The 20,934-nt window shown below is 48.7% G+C and overlaps 2 protein-coding genes across 2 annotated transcripts; one reads left to right on the top strand and one right to left on the bottom strand.

The window, feature by feature from the left end:
- Positions 1–311: 311 nt before the first annotated feature.
- On the top strand, positions 312–16,249 carry ddx31 (DEAD (Asp-Glu-Ala-Asp) box polypeptide 31). Its single transcript, XM_030416890.1, has 21 exons — positions 312–317; positions 370–443; positions 574–696; positions 861–979; positions 1,091–1,166; positions 1,658–1,701; positions 1,853–1,923; positions 7,218–7,327; positions 7,897–7,938; positions 8,086–8,150; positions 8,543–8,662; positions 8,967–9,073; positions 9,522–9,748; positions 10,534–10,680; positions 10,754–10,813; positions 10,998–11,048; positions 11,188–11,327; positions 11,440–11,524; positions 14,089–14,200; positions 14,293–14,548; positions 15,660–16,249. Exons 2-21 carry the CDS (start codon positions 378–380, stop codon positions 15,790–15,792), a joined length of 2,154 nt encoding a protein of 717 aa, XP_030272750.1. The 5' UTR covers positions 312–317; positions 370–377; the 3' UTR covers positions 15,793–16,249.
- A 714-nt stretch (positions 16,250–16,963) lies between these two features.
- On the bottom strand, positions 16,964–20,850 carry LOC115582216 (barH-like 1 homeobox protein). Its single transcript, XM_030418031.1, has 3 exons — positions 20,289–20,850; positions 18,126–18,327; positions 16,964–17,609 (listed from the first exon to the last, which is right to left on the bottom strand). Exons 1-3 carry the CDS (start codon positions 20,674–20,676, stop codon positions 17,408–17,410), a joined length of 792 nt encoding a protein of 263 aa, XP_030273891.1. The 5' UTR covers positions 20,677–20,850; the 3' UTR covers positions 16,964–17,407.
- Positions 20,851–20,934: the final 84 nt, after the last annotated feature.

The raw sequence follows: 20,934 nt of genomic DNA, 5'->3' as shown, positions 1-20,934 counted from the left end.
CTCGCACCTGTCAGACGGTGAAACACAGGCGGTTTAATCGAACACGAAGCACTGAACGCTTCTGCACGGATCACTCTTTTGTTCGGCACAACCTAAATGAATCAAACATCTGTGTTTTTGATAAATGTGTCGGTTTTTATTTGCTCCTCTCGGTGTTGAACACGGCTGCTGGTGCGGATTCAAACACAGTCCGACGACAGATCATTTAATAGTTGTTCATGTAAAATCATTACTGTGCGAATTAGCAGTACACACACAGTATGTGTACAATGTGCACGTGACGGTGAAACAGCTGTTTCTTCATACACGCCGTAAATGTACAACTTCATAGATATTTTATATCATGTCTCTAACCTGTCTGTGTCTCAGGTGTATTGATGATGTCATCAGCAGAGAACACGCAGAGCAGGAGACCTGGGAGCGCCCAGCAGAGACGGGCCAGAGTGAGTGTCACATTTAGTTGTGATGATCAGAAGGTTGTGTTTCTGTCCGGCCTGAGATCTGACCCGGCAGCTCCTCCAGTCTCAGGTGGACTTGTTACAAACGTCTCCTGTGATTTTGTCCGTCCTCCAGAAGAAGCAGCAGGCAGAGAAGAGGAGGTTCAGCTCCTCACAGGAGGAGAAGAGGAGCTCCTTCAAGCAGAGGAGACTCAGTGACACAGCAGAGGAGCAGCAGGAGGCGTCTGCACACGCTCAGGTAAACTCTGTCACACCTCTGTCACACCTCTGCACCAATCAGGTGTCTTCTCTGTCCTCCAGGTGAAGTTTAAAAGTTTCCAAAATGTTCTGTTGTTATTGTTTTTGTTGTTACATAATAATAATCATAATAATAATCAATACAATCTGTGTTTGTATCTTCAGTCTCACCCCTCTGAGCAGACTGACAGGAGGACACCACAGAAGAAGAAAGAAACAGGAAGGAGCAACATCAAGACTTCCTCCCTGTTCAAACACAATCCAGAGATTCCTGAGATCCAGCGGTACACTGCTCGTCTCTGATTGGCTCCACAGCTCACCCTCTCATTCTGATTGGTTTATAACATAACCAGCTGACATCATCATCATTCTTCTTCTGCTTCTTCTTCCTTCAGACCGGCCGTCTCTCAGGTGAACGAGAAGATCTTCACCAGTGACTCGTTTTCAGAGCTCGACCTGCACCCACACCTGGTAGCACACACACACACACACACACACACACACACACACACACACACACACACTAGAGGGTGACACAGGAGTGGATTTTCACTCTTCCCACTCCTGGTAAAATGACTCCCACTCCCATTTTTTTTCTTCTTATAGACTTTAGGCTATACATTGAAATTGATTTGATCTTCCCTCCATTCTTTTTAGAATACTTTGTGTTCTGCGGTATTTCTGGCTTCTGGGCCGTGTGGTTCTTTTGACTTGCGCTACAGTGTGGGCTTATGGAAAGAAAACTACAATTATTAACTACTATTAGTTGGTTCCCGCTCCTGTCTGCTATGATTGATTAATAGTAAGGTTGGCTCTCATCCCGCGGGAATCCTGTGACCTGTCAGATTCCCCAACAAATGTCAGCCTCACACACACACACACACACTCACACTCACACACACAGATGCACACAGACGCACAGTGTCTCGCTGTGTTCTGATTGGGTGATTTCTGTCCACCAGGTGGCGACACTGAACAAAGTCCTGAATGTTTCTATGGTGACCAAGTGAGTGTAGACACACACACACACACACACACACACACACACACACACACACAAAAACACGCATACAAATATCTGCTTTTTTTCAACTTTTTCAATTGTGTGTGTGTGTGTGTGTGTGTGTGTGTGTGTGTGTGTGTGTGTGTGTGTTCAGTGTGCAGAAACAGACGATCCCTGCTCTTCTGTCAGGACGAGATGCTGTCGTTCGATCTCAGACCGGATCAGGTGAGATGCATGTCGAACCCTCCAAAGACCGAATTCAAATAGCTTTATTGACAATGTTATAACCCAGGACTGTGTCTCTGATGGTGGACTGTGTCTCTGATGGTGGACTGTGTCTCTGATGGTGGACTGTGTCTCTGATGGTGGACTGTGTGTCTGATGGAGGACTGTCTCTCAGATGGAGGACTGTGTCTCTGATGGAGGACTGTGTCTCTGATGGAGGACTGTCTCTCTGATGGTGGACTGTGTCTCTGATGGAGGACTGTGTCTCTGATGGAGGACTGTCTCTCTGATGGTGGACTGTGTGTCTGATGGAGGACTGTGTGTCTGATGGTGGACTGTGTCTCTGATGGAGGACTGTGTGTCTGATGGAGGACTGTGTCTCTGATGGAGGACTGTCTCTCTGATGGTGGACTGTGTCTCTGATGGAGGACTGTCTCTCTGATGGAGGACTGTGTCTCTGATGGAGGACTGTCTCTCTGATGGTGGACTGTGTCTCTGATGGAGGACTGTCTCTCTGATGGTGGACTGTGTCTCTGAAGGTGGACTGTCTCTCTGATGGTGGACTGTGTCTCTGATGGAGGACTGTGTCTCTGATGGAGGACTGTGTCTCTGATGGAGGACTGTGTCTCTGATGGAGGACTGTCTCTCTGATGGTGGACTGTGTCTCTGATGGAGGACTGTGTCTCTCAGATGGTGGACTGTGTCTCTGATGGAGGACTGTCTCTCTGATGGTGGACTGTGTCTCTGATGGTGGACTGTGTCTCTCAGATGGTGGACTGTGTCTCTGATGGAGGACTGTCTCTCTGATGGTGGACTGTGTCTCTGATGGTGGACTGTGTCTCTCAGATGGTGGACTGTGTCTCTGATGGAGGACTGTGTCTCTGATGGAGGACTGTCTCTCTGATGGTGGACTGTGTGTCTGATGGAGGACTGTGTGTCTGATGGTGGACTGTCTCTCTGATGGTGGACTGTGTCTCTGATGGAGGACTGTGTCTCTGATGGAGGACTGTGTCTCTGATGGAGGACTGTGTCTCTGATGGTGGACTGTGTGTCTGATGGAGGACTGTGTCTCTGATGGTGGACTGTCTCTCTGATGGTGGACTGTGTCTCTGATGGTGGACTGTGTCTCTGATGGAGGACTGTGTCTCTGATGGTGGACTGTGTGTCTGATGGAGGACTGTGTGTCTGATGGTGGACTGTGTGTCTGATGGAGGACTGTGTGTCTGATGGTGGACTGTGTCTCTGATGGTGGACTGTGTGTCTGATGGAGGACTGTGTCTCTGATGGTGGACTGTGTCTCTGATGGAGGACTGTCTCTCTGATGGTGGACTGTGTCTCTGATGGTGGACTGTGTCTCTGATGGAGGACTGTCTCTCTGATGGAGGACTGTCTCTCTGATGGTGGACTGTGTCTCTGATGGAGGACTGTGTCTCTGATGGTGGACTGTGTGTCTGATGGTGGACTGTGTGTCTGATGGAGGACTGTGTGTCTGATGGTGGACTGTCTCTCTGATGGAGGACTGTGTCTCTGATGGTGGACTGTGTCTGATGCTGGACTGTGTCTCTGATGCCGGACCGTGTGTCTGATGGTGGACTGTGTCTGATGGTGGACTGTGTGTCTGATGGTGGACTGTGTGTCTGATGGAGGACTGTGTCTCTGATGGAGGACTGTGTCTCTGATGGAGGACTGTCTCTCTGATGGAGGACTGTCTCTCTGATGGTGGACTGTCTCTCTGATGGTGGACTGTGTCTCTGATGGAGGACTGTGTCTCTGATGGAGGACTGTCTCTCTGATGGTGGACTGTGTCTCTGATGGAGGACTGTGTCTCTGATGGTGGACTGTGTGTCTGATGGAGGACTGTGTGTCTGATGGTGGACTGTCTCTCTGATGGTGGACTGTGTCTCTGATGGAGGACTGTGTCTCTGATGGAGGACTGTGTCTCTGATGGAGGACTGTCTCTCTGATGGTGGACTGTGTCTCTGATGGAGGACTGTGTCTCTCAGATGGTGGACTGTGTCTCTGATGGAGGACTGTCTCTCTGATGGTGGACTGTGTCTCTGATGGTGGACTGTGTCTCTCAGATGGTGGACTGTGTCTCTGATGGAGGACTGTCTCTCTGATGGTGGACTGTGTCTCTGATGGTGGACTGTGTCTCTCAGATGGTGGACTGTGTCTCTGATGGAGGACTGTGTCTCTGATGGAGGACTGTCTCTCTGATGGTGGACTGTGTCTCTGATGGAGGACTGTGTCTCTGATGGAGGACTGTCTCTCTGATGGTGGACTGTCTCTCTGATGGTGGACTGTGTCTCTGATGGTGGACTGTCTCTCTGATGGTGGACTGTGTCTCTGATGGAGGACTGTGTGTCTGATGGTGGACTGTGTGTCTGATGGTGGACTGTCTCTCTGATGGTGGACTGTGTCTCTGATGGAGGACTGTGTCTCTGATGGAGGACTGTGTCTCTGATGGAGGACTGTCTCTCTGATGGTGGACTGTGTGTCTGATGGAGGACTGTGTGTCTGATGGTGGACTGTCTCTCTGATGGTGGACTGTGTCTCTGATGGAGGACTGTGTCTCTGATGGAGGACTGTGTCTCTGATGGAGGACTGTGTGTCTGATGGAGGACTGTGTCTCTGATGGTGGACTGTGTGTCTGATGGAGGACTGTGTGTCTGATGGTGGACTGTGTGTCTGATGGAGGACTGTGTCTCTGATGGTGGACTGTGTGTCTGATGGAGGACTGTGTCTCTGATGGTGGACTGTGTGTCTGATGGAGGACTGTGTCTCTGATGGTGGACTGTCTCTCTGATGGTGGACTGTGTCTCTGATGGTGGACTGTGTCTCTGATGGAGGACTGTGTCTCTGATGGTGGACTGTGTGTCTGATGGAGGACTGTGTGTCTGATGGTGGACTGTGTGTCTGATGGAGGACTGTGTGTCTGATGGTGGACTGTGTCTCTGATGGTGGACTGTGTGTCTGATGGAGGACTGTGTCTCTGATGGTGGACTGTGTCTCTGATGGTGGACTGTGTCTCTGATGGAGGACTGTCTCTCTGATGGTGGACTGTGTCTCTGATGGTGGACTGTGTGTCTGATGGAGGACTGTGTCTCTGATGGTGGACTGTCTCTCTGATGGTGGACTGTGTCTCTGATGGTGGACTGTGTCTCTGATGGAGGACTGTGTCTCTGATGGTGGACTGTGTGTCTGATGGAGGACTGTGTGTCTGATGGTGGACTGTGTGTCTGATGGAGGACTGTGTGTCTGATGGTGGACTGTGTCTCTGATGGTGGACTGTGTGTCTGATGGAGGACTGTGTCTCTGATGGTGGACTGTGTCTCTGATGGTGGACTGTGTCTCTGATGGAGGACTGTCTCTCTGATGGTGGACTGTGTCTCTGATGGTGGACTGTGTCTCTGATGGAGGACTGTCTCTCTGATGGAGGACTGTCTCTCTGATGGTGGACTGTGTCTCTGATGGAGGACTGTGTCTCTGATGGTGGACTGTGTGTCTGATGGTGGACTGTGTGTCTGATGGAGGACTGTGTGTCTGATGGTGGACTGTCTCTCTGATGGAGGACTGTGTCTCTGATGGTGGACTGTGTCTGATGCTGGACTGTGTCTCTGATGCTGGACCGTGTGTCTGATGGTGGACTGTGTCTGATGGTGGACTGTGTGTCTGATGGTGGACTGTGTGTCTGATGGAGGACTGTGTCTCTGATGGAGGACTGTGTCTCTGATGGAGGACTGTCCCTCTGATGGAGGACTGTCTCTCTGATGGTGGACTGTCTCTCTGATGGTGGACTGTGTCTCTGATGGAGGACTGTGTCTCTGATGGAGGACTGTCTCTCTGATGGTGGACTGTGTCTCTGATGCTGGACTGTGTGTCTGATGGTGGACTGTGTCTGATGGTGGACTGTGTGTCTGATGGAGGACTGTGTCTGATGGTGGACTGTGTGTCTGATGGTGGACTGTGTGTCTGATGGAGGACTGTGTCTGATGGTGGACTGTGTGTCTGATGGTGGACTGTCTCTCTGATGGTGGACTGTGTGTCTGATGGTGGACTGTGTCTGATGGTGGACTGTGTCTCTGATGGAGGACTGTCTCTCTGATGGAGGACTGTCTCTCTGATGGTGGACTGTGTCTCTGATGGTGGACTGTGTCTCTGATGGAGGACTGTGTCTCTGATGGAGAACTGTCTCTCTGATTGAGGACTGTGTCTCTGATGGAGGATTGTGTGTCTGATGGTGGACTGTGTGTCTGATGGTGGACTGTGTCTGATGGTGGACTGTGTCTCTGAAGGTGGACTGTGTCTCTGATGGAGGACTGTCTCTCTGATGGAGGACTGTCTCTCTGATGGAGGACTGTGTCTCTGATGGAGGACTGTCTCTCTGATGGTGGACTGTGTCTCTGATGGTGGACTGTGTCTCTGATGCTGGACTGTGTCTCTGATGCTGGACTGTGTGTCTGATGGTGGACTGTGTCTGATGGTGGACTGTGTGTCTGATGGTGGACTGTGTGTCTGATGGAGGACTGTGTCTCTGATGGTGGACTGTGTGTCTGATGGTGGACTGTCTCTCTGATGGTGGACTGTGTGTCTGATGGTGGACTGTGTCTGATGGTGGACTGTGTCTGATGGTGGACTGTGTCTCTGATGGAGGACTGTGTCTCTGATGGAGGACTGTCTCTCTGATGGTGGACTGTCTCTCTGATGGTGGACTGTCTCTCTGATGGAGGACTGTGTCTCTGATGGTGGACTGTGTGTCTGATGGTGGACTGTGTCTCTGATGGAGGACTGTGTCTCTGATGGAGGACTGTGTGTCTGATGGTGGACTGTGTGTCTGATGGTGGACTGTGTCTGATGGTGGACTGTGTCTCTGATGGAGGACTGTGTCTCTGATGGAGGACTGTCTCTCTGATGGAGGACTGTGTCTCTGAAGGTGGACTGTGTGTCTGATGCTGGACTGTGTCTCTGATGGTGGACTGTGTCTCTGATGGTGGACTGTGTCTCTGATGGAGGACTGTCTCTCTGATGGAGGACTGTGTGTCTGATGGTGGACTGTGTCTCTGATGCTGGACTGTGTGTCTGATGGTGGACTGTGTCTCTGATGGTGGACTGTGTGTCTGATGGTGGACTGTGTCTCTGATGCTGGACTGTGTCTCTGATGCTGGACTGTGTCTCTGATGCTGGACTGTGTGTCTGATGGTGGACTGTGTGTCTGATGGTGGACTGTGTGTCTGATGGTGGACTGTGTGTCTGATGGTGGACTGTGTGTCTGATGGTGGACTGTGTGTCTGCAGGTAAGACCCTGTCCTACGCTGTCCCGGTGGTCCAGAGTCTTCAGGCGGTCCAGCCAAAGATCTGCAGGTCTGATGGTCCTCTGGCTGTCGTCATTGTCCCGACTAGAGAGGTTCAGTCTGCACACACTGTTTTACTACAAACACTTTGATTATTCATCAATCTGACCACCAGGTTTCTGATCAACTGCTCAATGATGTCTCTGTCTGTCTCTCCTCCTGCCTGTCTGTTTCTCCTCCTGCCTGTCTGTTTCTCCTCCTGCCTGTCTGTCTCTCCTCCTGCCTGTCTGTCTCTCCTTCTGCCTGTCTGTTTCTCCTCCTGCCTGTCTGTCTCTCCTCCTGCCTGTCTGTTTCTCCTCCTGCCTGTCTGTCTCTCCTCCTGCCTGTCTGTTTCTCCTCCTGCCTGTCTGTCTCTCCTCCTGCCTGTCTGTCTCTCCTCCTGCCTGTCTGTCTCTCCTCCTGCCTGTCTGTTTCTCCTCCTGCATGTCTGTCTCTCCTTCTGCCTGTCTGTTTCTCCTCCTGCCTGTCTGTCTCTCCTCCTGCCTGTCTGTTTCTCCTCCTGCCTGTCTGTCTCTCCTCCTGCCTGTCTGTCTCTCCTCCTGCCTGTCTGTCTCTCCTCCTGCCTGTCTGTTTCTCCTCCTGCCTGTCTGTCTCTCCTCCTGCCTGTCTGTCTGTCCATCAGCTCGCCCAGCAGACATTTCAGACGTTCCAGAAGCTTGTGAAGGTAACACAGATATAGTGTCAGAGCTCAGCTGATCATATGAATCTGGTATTATTGATCATTACTGGCTCAAGATGATTCATGACTTTCATTGTGAGGGAGGTACAGGAAGTTGTTGATAACAACTCAGGTGTTTCTCTCTCTCTGTAGCCATTTACCTGGATCGTCCCAGGTGTCCTGATGGGAGGAGAGAAGAGGAAAGCTGAGAAGGCCAGGTACTCTTCTTCTCTTTCTTCTCCTCCTTCTTCTGTTTTTTCTCCTCCTTCTTCTTCTCCTTCTCCTTCTTCTCCTTCTTCTTCTACTTCTCTTTCTTCTCCTTCTTCTTCTGTTTTTTCTCCTTCTACTTCTTCTCCTCCTTCTTTTCTTCTTCTCTTTCTTCTCCTCCACCTCCTCCTCTAGCTTCCTGCTGCAGGAAACATGGAGACATTGAACAGTCAAGGGTTGATCCTCTGGAGATCATGACATTTACCTTTAGCAGAAGTTTTTGTCCAAAGCGACTTTCAATAATTAGATTTGTCAGAAGAAAGACATGTCACCATCGATGAAGTAAAACAGATCCGGACGTTCAGTCTTGCTGTAGGACAAACTGTCTGATTTCTGTCCTCAGGCTCCGTAAAGGAATCAACATCCTGGTGTCCACTCCGGGACGTCTGGTGGATCATATCAAACACACCCTGAGCATTGCTTTCAGTGCTGTCCGCTGGCTCATCCTGGACGAAGCCGACCGGTAACTGCATTTAACATGTAGCATGTAGCATGCTACACTGCTAGCTGACTTCAGACACATGCTGTCTGTTGTTAATGAACATCTGTAGAAATATAAGAGTTAAAATGAGAACCATTTAGCATTGAAGACATGATGACTTCTTTCCTTCGACTGTGTGTGTGTGTGTGCGCGACTGTGTGTGTGTGTGTGCGTGTGTGTGTGTGTGTGCGTGTGTGTGTGTGTGTGTGCGTGTGTGTGTGTGTGTGTGCGTGCGTGTGTGCTTGTGTGTGTGCGCGTGTGTGCGTGTGTGTGTGTGTGTGTTCAGGACGTTGGACCTGGGCTTTGAGAAGGATCTGACCGTCATCTTAAACAGTCTGAACTCTGCAGGACCGAGCAGACAGAACGTCCTGCTGTCTGCCACACTGACACACGGTAACACAGCAGCAGCTTGTCGCTCATGATTGTGTTTGTTTTCATGCTGAATTTACAAGAAGCTCAATGATTCAGAATTTGTTGAAGCAATTTCTCAGTTATTAAGTTTCTCCTCATGAAACAACTCTTAATATCACTACATTTGTGAAGGTAGGCTTGTGGTGTTGTGGTGACCGGTTCAGTGACATCAGCAGGTTCAGAGTCACAGAGGGATCAGCTGGTGGTTCTGGTCCTGTCTGGTCCACAGCAGTCCACGTGTTGATGTCAGGTTAACCTGAAGAAAAGCTAAAATCCTGATGATACTCAGGCAGATTTGTGTTCGCTGATGTTTATTGGTTAACGTCAGAGAACATGATGTCACCAGGAAGTGACGCTGACAACATGACGTCACGTGTTCTGAGCTGCGGGTCGACCAACAGTCATCTTTAAACCTCCCGCTGTGTCTCAGGTGTGACTCGGTTAGCAGACGTTTGTCTTAACGACCCAGTCAACATCCAGGTGTCTGGCCCCGCCTCCTCTGACCTCAGCAACGGCTTCGCTGTGACCTCTGATGGCAGCACAGCCAGCCAATCGAAGAGCTTTGCTGTCCCAGAGGCTCTGAAGCAGTTCGTTGTGGTGGTTCCCAGTAAGATCCGACTGGTGTGTCTGGCTGCGTTCATACTGGACAAGTGCAAGGTAACAATAAAGATAATAAGGATATTTATTTAACAGATATTATCCTGTTCTTTTCTGTTGCTTCGCTGAGTTTAGTTTGTTTCTCGCGCTGGTTTTCAGTATTTTTAGCTCAGACATTTAGATGTTTGTCCAAAACTACAAACTAATTAATTTTATCATCACATCAGACAGAACATTTAAATTCTAATAAATTAAAAGCTTGAAAAAACGGCTCAGTGGTAGAGCCAGCGTCTTGTTATCAGAAGGCTGCTGGTTCGATTCCCCTGGTTTGCATGTTGAAGTGTCCATGGGTGAGATACTGAAGCCAAAAGGCTCCTGCTGGTCCTGCACGGCAGCCGCCAGCATCAGTGTGTGAATGAATGAATGAGTTACTGTCCGTCACTTTGGACTGAAGAGTCTGATAAGCGTCTTAGTTATAGTTTTAATAACTAAAGATGAGATTTTCTTTCTGTATTTCGTTAAGTTTCTCCACGTGACAGCAAATCATCGTTAGCTGATGCTTTGACATAATTTAGCTCTAAGCTAACAGGTACTCTCAAGAAATCACTAAATGTGGTCGTTAGATCCGGTACGTGTCCAATTAATGTTTTTAAAATGATGTTAATGGTGCAGTAAAGACTCACAGACGCCTCCAGGTGGCAGCAGAACAAGGTCCGATTGTTGGGTTCAGGTCTGCGTTAGGTAGCTCCTTCGATAAATGGTTCCAGTCAGACGCAGGTGTTTCAGTCGCTGTGATCTTATTGGCTGACAGCAGCTCATCATCACAACACTCTGTCCTCATTCAGTTTTCTCAGAACAACAAGCTCATCGTCTTCGTCTCGAGCTGCGAGGCCGTCGAGTTCCTCCACTCTCTCTTCACCTCTGTCCTTCCCTCGACCAATCAGAAGCCTCGACTCAGCTTCCTGCGTCTCCATGGCAACATGAAGCAGGAGGTAAGAGCGCCCTCTGCTGTGATGATGAGGATCAAACTGCTCTTCAGTGTTTGAGAGTTTTTTTGTTCACCAGGAGCGTTCGGAGGTGTTCCAACAGTTCTCGGTGTCTCAGTGTGGAGTTCTGCTCTGTACCGTCAGTCACACACACACACACACACACACACACACACACACACACACACACACACACACACACACACAAACACACACACACACACACACACACACACACACACACACACACACATACACAATATTTACTGTTCAATACACAGTGTTTGATTTATGGTGTAAAAATATATGTGTGTGTGTTTCAGGACGTAGCAGCCAGAGGACTGGACCTTCCTCAGGTCACCTGGATCGTTCAGGTGTGTGTATGTGTGTGTGTGTGTGCGTGTGTGTGTGTGTGTACACAAGTACTGAAGTGACAGTTCTAGTACCGCAACCATCCGTTACAAGCCTCTCGTTCAGGACCAGCAGCGACTCATGATCACGTCTTTTCTTCAGTACACTCCTCCGACGGCAGCAGCAGAGTACGTTCACCGGGTCGGTCGGACGGCTCGTATCGGAGGAAGAGGAAACAGCCTCATCTTCCTCACTCCTGCTGAGACCGCCTTCATCAACGAGCTGGCCAATCACAACATCAGGTCTGTTGACTGACAGCCAGTCAGTATTACCTGGATTTACTACCTCAGTACCATCAGAGTACTTCTGCTGGTTCTGGTTTTGACTGTGGGGGCGGGGCTTGTTATGTTTCAGCCTATCAGAAATAAAGCTGCAGGAGATCCTGTCCAGTCTGATGATGGATGACACCTACAAGGGGCGGGGCAAATACCATAGCCAGGTAAGACCCTCACCTGGGCCCATCGGCCTGAGCTCCAGGTCTCTGGATCTCTGTTCTAGTGTGTTTGAAGAGGTCAGTCAGGTGTAACCAGGATGGTTTTGAGCTTTTCCAGGGTTATTGTTGGGATTCCACGTTCCTGGTGTCTGTCAGAGGGGATCTGGGCTCTCTGATAGCGTCCCCGTGGGCGTTGCAGATACCTGTGATTGGGTTTCTGTGGTTCCAAGCATTCTTCAGGGTGTCCCAGGGGTGTTCTTGGGGGCTCCAGGTGTCTTTTCGGGATACTGAGGTTTTATTAAAGTTCCAATCTTCTGAGAGGCCATTCTAGGGTTCTGATGGACTCATATGATGGGTGACGTTTTCTGGGTTCAACTGTACTCTGAAGTGGCTCTACAGGACCGTGAGGACGATCCAGTGGTCTTTGTGCTGTGTTGGTTTGGAGGGGCTTGCCCAGGTCTTTAAGGTAACCTTGGATTGTTTTTCCTTTCCTGGGTTTATTGAGGTTCCGGTTGCCCTCACAGTATCCCAGTGATGGGATCCTCATGAGGGATATGATGGGTTCTTTGGTTCTACTGTTCTGCTCCAAGACTCTTTAAGAGGAATCCAGGCATGGTTGAGGTTTTTTAAGGGTCCTTCAGGGACTTGAGGAACCTTTAAGGAGGCTTCCTGGGTTCTTTGTGTGAATCAGAGTCTCTAATCTTTTGGGAGATTTCCAAGTGTTGATAGTGAAGTCCAGGAGACTTTGACTGAGGTTCTGTTGATCTCAGGTGAAACTAGAAGCTTCTGTCCTCAGGGGTGTCCAGGGATCAAGTTCCTTCAGGGTGTTGGGAGAGTCAGTTAAAAGGAATCTCGGTTGTTACAGGTTTTCTGAGATGTAAGCGGTCTTTAAAGGATTCCTGCTGGTTTTGGACTGCAGGTCTGGAGGTCTCTGAGTGGGTCAAAGGTTCTGCAGTGGACTGCGGTGTCTCTGAGTGAGCTCAGTCCTGATGAATGTGAACCAACAAGCAGCAGACTCGGTGAACCACCTGCTGTTACTCTGACGGCGATGAGAATCATTTCTTTAACACTTGTTTGTTTTTCTTTTTAAGACCTGAACGCGGTGGTGTCGGGCCACACAGCGCCGACACACTGACGATAAGAGACGTGTAGTGACAGTGAAGGCAGCGGGGGGCGTGTTTGTGACGGATCAGTTGAGACGGTCTGATTGAAGCTGCTGATGAAGTGACTCCTGCTGCAGGGTCACGTCTTCAGTCTGTCTGTGACTCTCTCACATCATCACTCTGATTCAGAACCTTTATTTAAACACATGAAGGTGTCGGTGTCATCGGATCATCGTCCTCACGGAGCAGCTCCGCCGCACCAGGAGGAGGTGTACTGCCTTGCTCGGCAGCTCCTCAGAGTCTGTTCTCTGATTTGAATTGATCACATTTAGATTGTTATGAAAAGGGGAAAGCTGCATTTTATTGTGAAATCTGTACAGCCAGGAAACCATCAACAGGAAGTGACAGTGAGCCAAAGATTGATCATTAATATATCGATATAGTCATTGTGACGAGCGTTACGGTGTTTGTTCAGCTTGTATCTGTACGAATGTTTGATCTCAGCTGGTTCATTTAGTTAAATATACATTTCCTAACTTCCTCACAATGGTGCTGAAGCCTTTGGGCCACTGATGGTCTCACTCTCCCTGTCTGTGTGTCACCTGTCTCACTCTCCCCTGTCTGTGTGTCACCTGTCTCACTCTCCCCTGTCTGTGTGTCACCTGTCTCACTCTCCCCTGTCTCACTCTCCCCTGTCTGTGTGTCACCTGTCTCACTCTCCCCTGTCTGTGTGTCACCTGTCTCACTCTCCCCTGTCTGTGTGTCACCTGTCTCACTCTCCCGTCTCACTCTCCCCTGTCTCACTCTCCCCTGTCTCACTCTCCCCTGTCTGTGTGTCACCTGTCTCACTCTCCCGTCTCACTCTCCCCTGTCTCACTCTCCCCTGTCTGTGTGTCACCTGTCTCACTCTCCCCTGTCTGTGTGTCACCCTGTATTACTCTCCCCTGTCTCACTCTCCCCTGTCTGTGTGTCACCTGTATTACTCTCCCCTGTCTCACTCTCCCTGTCTGTGTGTCACCTGTCTCACTCTCCCCTGTCTCACTCTCCCCTGTCTGTGTGTCACCTGTCTCACTCTCCCTGTCTCACTCTCCCCTGTCTGTGTGTCACCTGTCTCACTCTCCCCTGTCTGTGTGTCACCTGTCTCACTCTCCCCTGTCTGTGTGTCACCTGTCTCACTCTCCCCTGTCTGTGTGTCACCTGTCTCACTCTCCCCTGTCTGTGTGTCACCTGTCTCACTCTCCCCTGTCTCACTCTCCCCTGTCTCACTCTCCCCTGTCTCACTCTCCCCTGTCTCACTCTCCCCTGTCTGTGTGTCACCTGTCTCACTCTCCCCTGTCTGTGTGTCACCTGTATTACTCTCCCCTGTCTCACTCTCCCCTGTCTGTGTGTCACCTGTCTCACTCTCCCCTGTCTCACTCTCCCCTGTCTGTGTGTCACCTGTCTCACTCTCCCCTGTCTCACTCTCAGAGCTCGTCCCGGGCTCTGGAGCAGGAGACCAGAGAGCGAGCGACGGTCCTCCAGACGGAGTTTGAGAACTTTGTCCACTCGGACGTTCAGTCGGTCCACACGGCCAAGAAAGGTACAGTGTGACATCACCGTGTTCTTCTTCTTCTTTGGTTGTTTAGTCATCTGCTCAGTTCCTAACACTGTGATGTCACTGTGATGTCACAGCGCTGCAGTCCTTCCTGCGGGCCTACACCGCCTACCCCGCCCACCTCAAACACATCTTCCACATCCGCTCGCTCCACCTGGGACACACCGCCAAGAGCTTCGGCCTCAGAGATGCTCCGCAGGGCCTGAGCGCCGCCACGGGCCCATCGGGACCCGGGACCAAGAACCACAGTAAGAACCGGAACCACAACAAGAACCAGGACCAGACCAGGAGTCCAGTCAAGAACCAGAACAAGAGCCGAGCTGGAGGAAAGAGGTGAGACGGACTGTCCATGAAGATGAGCTGGTCGTCCTCTTCTTCTTCACCTATGTCAGACAAACCAGTCATTTCCTGCTCCTTCACATTAAAAGCACTCCATTGGCATTACAGTAGGATGCTTTTATTGTAAAGGAGTTACAGGAAATAAGTTAGCATAGCTTCTTTAGCTGAGCTAATAAACTAAAAACAAGTCCAATATACACAGCTCACCTGTGTGTAGGTGTGTGTGTGTGTGTGTGTGTGTGTGTCTGACACCTCTGTCTGTTTCTGCTCATTAACACACCCTGTTGACATGACTATATATAATTAACGCTGCTCCCTTCAGTCACAGATCATGTTTACTGTGTGTGTGTATGTGTGTGTGTGTGTGTGTGTGTGTTGTTGTTGTTAACAGCTGCTCCTCAGCAGGCTTGTCTGGACACGGTCTGACCACACACTCTCTCACACACACACACACTCCGTTATTGGTCAGTAGAGACATAATTACAATTGTGTGTGTGTGTGTGTGTGTGTGTCGGGGTGCGTTCAGGGGAACTAATAGTTACTGATCAGGTGTCACACTGACGTCCGACAGTCGTGTCAATATAAACGTGTAGTTTGATGTTATGATAACTTCAAACAGCTACACACACACACACACACACACACACACACACACACACTCACTCTCTGGCAGTCAGCTGACTTCCTGTATTATAACTATAAATAAATCATAATTATTTTAATATTTCAACTCAAAGTTTCACATTAATTATGAAAACATTATCCAACTCGTCCAATCAGACGTCAGCGTTGTCTGATCCTGATGATTCGTCGTTCTGACTCCTGATGTCACCAGATGTTTTCTAACACTGTTGTGTTGCTGTCACACATCAACACAATGGGCGGCTGAGGCTCAGAGAGAGCCAGCATCTTGTTACCTGAAGGTTGCTGGTTCGATTCCCCTGGTCTGCATGTTAAGTGTTCCACAGACTGGTCCTGTTGCGCTGGTCTCACATGGCAGTCATCAGTGTGTGAATGACTGTCAGTCACATTGGACAGAAGAGTCTGATAATGTAAATGTCAGAATTCATTGTTGGATGTTGATGAGATTATTTTTCCACGTCAGGTTTTCTCCCGGTCTGAAGGAGCTCAGTCTGTTCCGCTCCGAGTTCTCCAGCGGGTTGGAGGGAGGGGACGCCAAGAAGAAGAAGAAGAAGAAGAAGAAGAAGACGATTGATCCATCTGGGGAGGAGGAGTAATGAGGAGGTGACGACCTGCACACAGTCATCGATCAGTCGGTGTTCTCCGTGACTCGTGCATGTTGACGTCGTCACCTCCAGGAGACTCAAAGGATGTCCATCAGTCCTGGAGGAGTCCTGGAGGAGTCCTGGAGAATATGAGTGTTCAGACAAATTGAAGACTTTGCAAACTCGGCTGACGACGCGTCGCTCTCAGGAGAACGGGTTGATTCCACGTCCTGCTGTCTGTCACCTCACTTCCTGTTTGGACTCATTTACAATAATGCTTCATGACAAGAGAGTTTTCTCTTTGACTCGGTTGTGATTTGTCACTCAGAGTGAGTCTGAAACTGAACGAGTTTGTTTGTAAAAACACTTTTTACAGTTCAGAATGTGTTGTTGAATATAAACCTGTTTCGGAGGAAGAAAATATTATTTGTTTTGCTATTAAAAGTGATATTTTGTGTCTTAACTCGGATTCTGTTTCCCGTCATCAGCATGTTGAGTCTCTCCTGACTGACACACCCTCAATACTGCACCAATACTGTTGTATTACTACATGTTCTATTGTATTGCTACATGTCTGCTAAACAGCTAACACTGTTAGCATCAAGTAGTTCAGCTGAGCTAACAGTGTTAGCGAATGCTCGTCGAGGGTTTAAAGCACATCAGCAGAACTGAGTTTTGTTCTGTGAGTACGTCGTTTTCCTCGTGTGTGTGTGTGTGTGTGTGTGTGTGTGTGTGTGAGAACCTGAACAGTTTTGTCTCCAAGTTTCAGGCAAGAAGCATCGAACTATAAAAATGAACAGACGATAAATAAGTAAATATGAAGTGGACCTTTAAAGGTTCCGCTGTGTGAAACTCTGGGCTGCTCTGATGTATAATCTGCCTTTTAACGGCATCAATATTTCAGCCTCATTAATGTTTCAGCAGATAATCGTTCTGTACGTCTGAACCAGAATCAAACCTTCCACCGTCTGATTGGACGGACGGACAGAAACTCGTTCTCTGGTCAGTTTTTCTGCTTCTTCTTCCTTCTGAGACAAACTGACATGTTTTTATGTCAGCTCGTCTCTGAAACCCTCATCGGGAACAAACGAGCCGTGTGGAGCCATGAACCGGACCGAGCCATGAAGTCAGTTCAGCTTCACATCAAACTGCACCAGAACCAGAACAGAGCAGAAACTTCACCAACTGTTTATTTATTTATTGTAAATTTAAAAAACTGAAATGAAACCAGACACTGAAACACTCGTCGGTCTGTCCTCAGAGTCTCAGACACCAACATGATGACATCAGTTTTATTATAAATGATTTAAAAACAAAGTTCACTTCCTGTTTGCTTCAGTTTGGTTGTTTATTGCTTCTGATCCTCTGAATCGTCACCATGACGGCTCAACAGTTCCTCTGCTGCAGGAAAACTGTCATTACTGTTGTCATTTTGGTGTCCTGTGACATCACAGCTGATCGACCAATCAAACCTCCAGCCCTGATGGTAACTTGGACTGATGCAGAACTCCTGAGCATGACAGCAGCTTTACTCCTGGAACTCGTCTCAGGAGACGATGGAAACGTTTCAGCTCCTTGGTTCTGTTGGGTTTAGCCGATGATCAGAAGTCTTCCCAGTGAGCTGCTGTCAGCGGAGCTGTGGGTCGGTGTGGGTCAGGACACGGGGAAGCAAGGGCGAGGCCGGGTGATGATGGGGGGCGTGGCCTCTGTACATGTACAGGTCCAGTGTGGGCGGGGCCGGAGGGTACAGGTAGTGTGAGGGCAGGAACATCCTTCCAGCTTCAGCCAGGAGCTCCAGACCCACAGCTGACTGACGCTTCCACTTGGTCCTGACAGAGGAGACGTAACGTGACAACATAAACAATAGTTACAACTGTTCCAGGTGACACACTGTTCAAAACACAACATCATTTTCTAGTAATTATTATTATTACTTTAAAAATAAGATTAAATACATACAAATACAATGTTTATTTCAGTTTGTCTGTTTTCTCTTTTTAAAGAAAAAAGACAAACGATTTGTTCAGTGTCTAAAAAGTGATGAGTCATGTAGTCGTGCAGCCAATCAGAGCGCAGGACTCTGTGGACAATAAAAATAAATCAATAAATAAAAGATTTCGGCTCCGTCACTCTGCACTAAAAGCTCCAGATTTGTTTCTGCATTAATTATTGATCATTAATTACAGAACATACGGCTGAATTATTGATCACAGCGTTCATTATTCATCTGGAGTCTCACATGTGTCCGTCCACACTAAGACAGACAGACGGGTCACAGACAGACGGGTCGGATAAAGACAGACAGGTGGTTGCCAGGTGGTCTGAGAGTCTGGTGGTCTGTGTACCTGCGGTTCTGGTACCAGGTCTTGACCTGGGTGTCACTGAGCTGCAGGGAGGCAGCCAGCTCCATGCGGTCCTGGACACTCAGGTACTTCTGCTTCTGGAAGCTTCTCTCCAGCCTCGACAGCTGCTGGTCGCTGAACGCCGTCCGAGCTTTACGAGGTTTCTTCAGACGAGCCGCTGTCGGGTCCGAGGCCCCGCCCTGCACTGAGACATGACATAACATCAGACCTGTCAGCTGATTGGTCAAATCCCTCAGTCCTGATCTGTGAAGGTCCTGAAATCTGTTTCCTGCTCTCAAGGACCGACAGTTTCTCCAGTGATCGATATGAAGAAGGTAAATGTGATCACAGACTAAATAACACAGTCAGGGCCCCGGGCCTGGCAGGGCCCCGGGCCTCCCAGGGCCCCGGACCTCAAAGGGCCCCGGACCTCACAGGGCCCCGGGCCTGGCAGGGCCCCGGACCTCCCAGGGCCCCGGACCTCAAAGGGCCCCGGACCTCACAGGGCCCAGGGCCTCACAGGGCCCCGTGCCTTACAGGGCCCGGGCCTCGCAGGGCCATGGACCTCGCAGGGCTACGGACCTCGCAGGGCCCCGGGCCTCCCAGGGCCCCGGACCTCGCAGGGCCCCGTGCCTCCCAGGGCCCCGGACCTCGCAGGGCCCGGGCCTCGCAGGGCCCCGGACCTCGCAGGGCCCCGGACCTCGCAGGGCCCGGGCCTCGCAGGGCCCCAGACCTCACAGGGGCCCGGACCCTGCAGTGGTCTGATCCAGTCCTGGACTCAAAGCTTCAGTTTGAGAAGTTGTTTGAAGTTTGTTTTAAGTGTGGAGTCATTAATAATTAATGTAATAATCATTTAATAGATTTGACTCTGATGTAAAGAATCAACAGGAAGTGACATCAGAGGTCAGAGGTCACATCAACACGGGCGCCGTTTAGCTCAGCTGGTAGAGCAGCGTCCCATGTACAGAGGCTGTGTCCTCGCTGCAGCGGACCGGGTTTGAGTCCCGGCCCGGGTCCCTTTGCTGCATGTCACTTCCCCTCTCTTTCTCTCCCCCCCCCCCCCCCCCCCCCCCCCCCCCCCCCCCCCACCTCTTCAGCTGTACTATCAATAAAGCCATGAAGGCCAAAATAATACTTAGGTAGGTCACATCAACATTCATCAGCATGTTTTAATTCATCGTCACGTCAACTGTTTGATTTTTGTCTTTAATTAGGTCAATAATCCGATCTGATTGGACGTATTGATCCCGCGGTGTGATGCTGCAGGTTCTGAACTTTAAAGGTGATGATTTCTGTTAATATATAATAATAACGTCAGGTTGAATGTAATCATGATATGCTGATCAATAATTAATGAGCAGCTCCACATTTTTGTCCGTGATTGGCCTCCGTATTAAAACACATCAGTGAATTCTATTAAAATAAAAGGTTTTATTTCTGTATTTTTAAATTTAAAGAGTGATTTATATAAAAAAAAAAAACGACAGTCTGATGAACCCTTATTTACATTAACAAAGACATAATCAATGTTTCATCTTTCAGCTCTGAGATGAACTGATGATGCTCAGCCTGCTGAGATTATGTGTTAAAAATGTCCGTTTTATTATAATAATAATAATGATTATTATTATATTATCATTATTATTATATTATCATTATTATTATTAATAATAATAATAATCGTTTGAATAATAATAATAAATGAAATAAGAATCAATAGAGCTGATCATGAAACATTACATTAATTTAAACTGCTTTATTCTAAATATACGTTGATTTACTTTAATATGTGTATTATAATAATCTGTTGTATTATTATCGATCCGGTGAAGAGCTTTTTTTTATTATTTCTGAACAGATTCTGAATAAAACGGTTTTATTTTGTTTTGATGAAACAGAATAAACTATTTAATATTCATAACACAGTTTATTATAATTTCTGTTTTAATAGGCAAATATTATATATATATATATATATATATATATATATATATATATATATATATATATATATATATATATATATATTCATGTTTCTGTCGACTCACACTCAAGTTTATCCTTTTATTATTATTATTATTATTATTATTATTATTATTAATAACAACAACAATTTATAATAATAATAATAATAATAATAATAATAATAATAATCTATATTTGTACCTCTGGACTCGCTGTCTGAAGACGAGCTTTTATCCTGATAGTCTTCATCCGGTCCGGACTGGAGCGGCTCGGGTTCCAGCTCAGGCTGTCCCGGGTCCGAGTACACCTGTCCCGGGTCCGAGTAGGGCCGACAGTCCGCTAAAATGTCCCGGATGAGGAAGGAGGAGCTGACGCTGCGGGGCTGGAACTGCTGCAGGTGAGCGGGCAGCAGAGCGGACTCCAGCCGGGGAACGAGCTCCCTGTGCGGGGAAGGAGGCGCCGAGCAGCCGCTGCTGCTGGCCGGGCTGAGCTCCGGAGGGTCTGACCGGGAGAGGAGCGCGCCGGGCGGACTGAGGGAGAGCAGCGAGTCGATGCGGAACCTGGAGCCGCCGGGGGCAGAAAGCTCCATCTCAGCCGGACTCAGGTGAGTCTGCTCGGTCAGAGGACGAGGAGAGACATCGGTCCAACAGCTGGAGATATGACGTCACACTTCAACTACTAGTTTGACTCTGAGGTCATTTTAATAGAATGTGACGATTTTAAGATAAAACAATAAAATCCCTCAAAACAGTTTAACTGAGTGATGGTTATTGATCCGGATGGAAAACTGATTAGATCGATCAGCCGCTCATATCAGGAGAGAGAGAGGGAGAGAGGGAGGGGGAGG

Source organism: Sparus aurata, chromosome 5, assembly GCF_900880675.1.
Source record: "Sparus aurata chromosome 5, fSpaAur1.1, whole genome shotgun sequence".
Classification (NCBI taxonomy): Eukaryota; Metazoa; Chordata; class Actinopteri; order Spariformes; family Sparidae; genus Sparus; species Sparus aurata.
The sequence above is the reverse complement of the archived record's forward strand: the minus strand, read 5'-3'. Positions and strand labels throughout refer to the sequence as shown.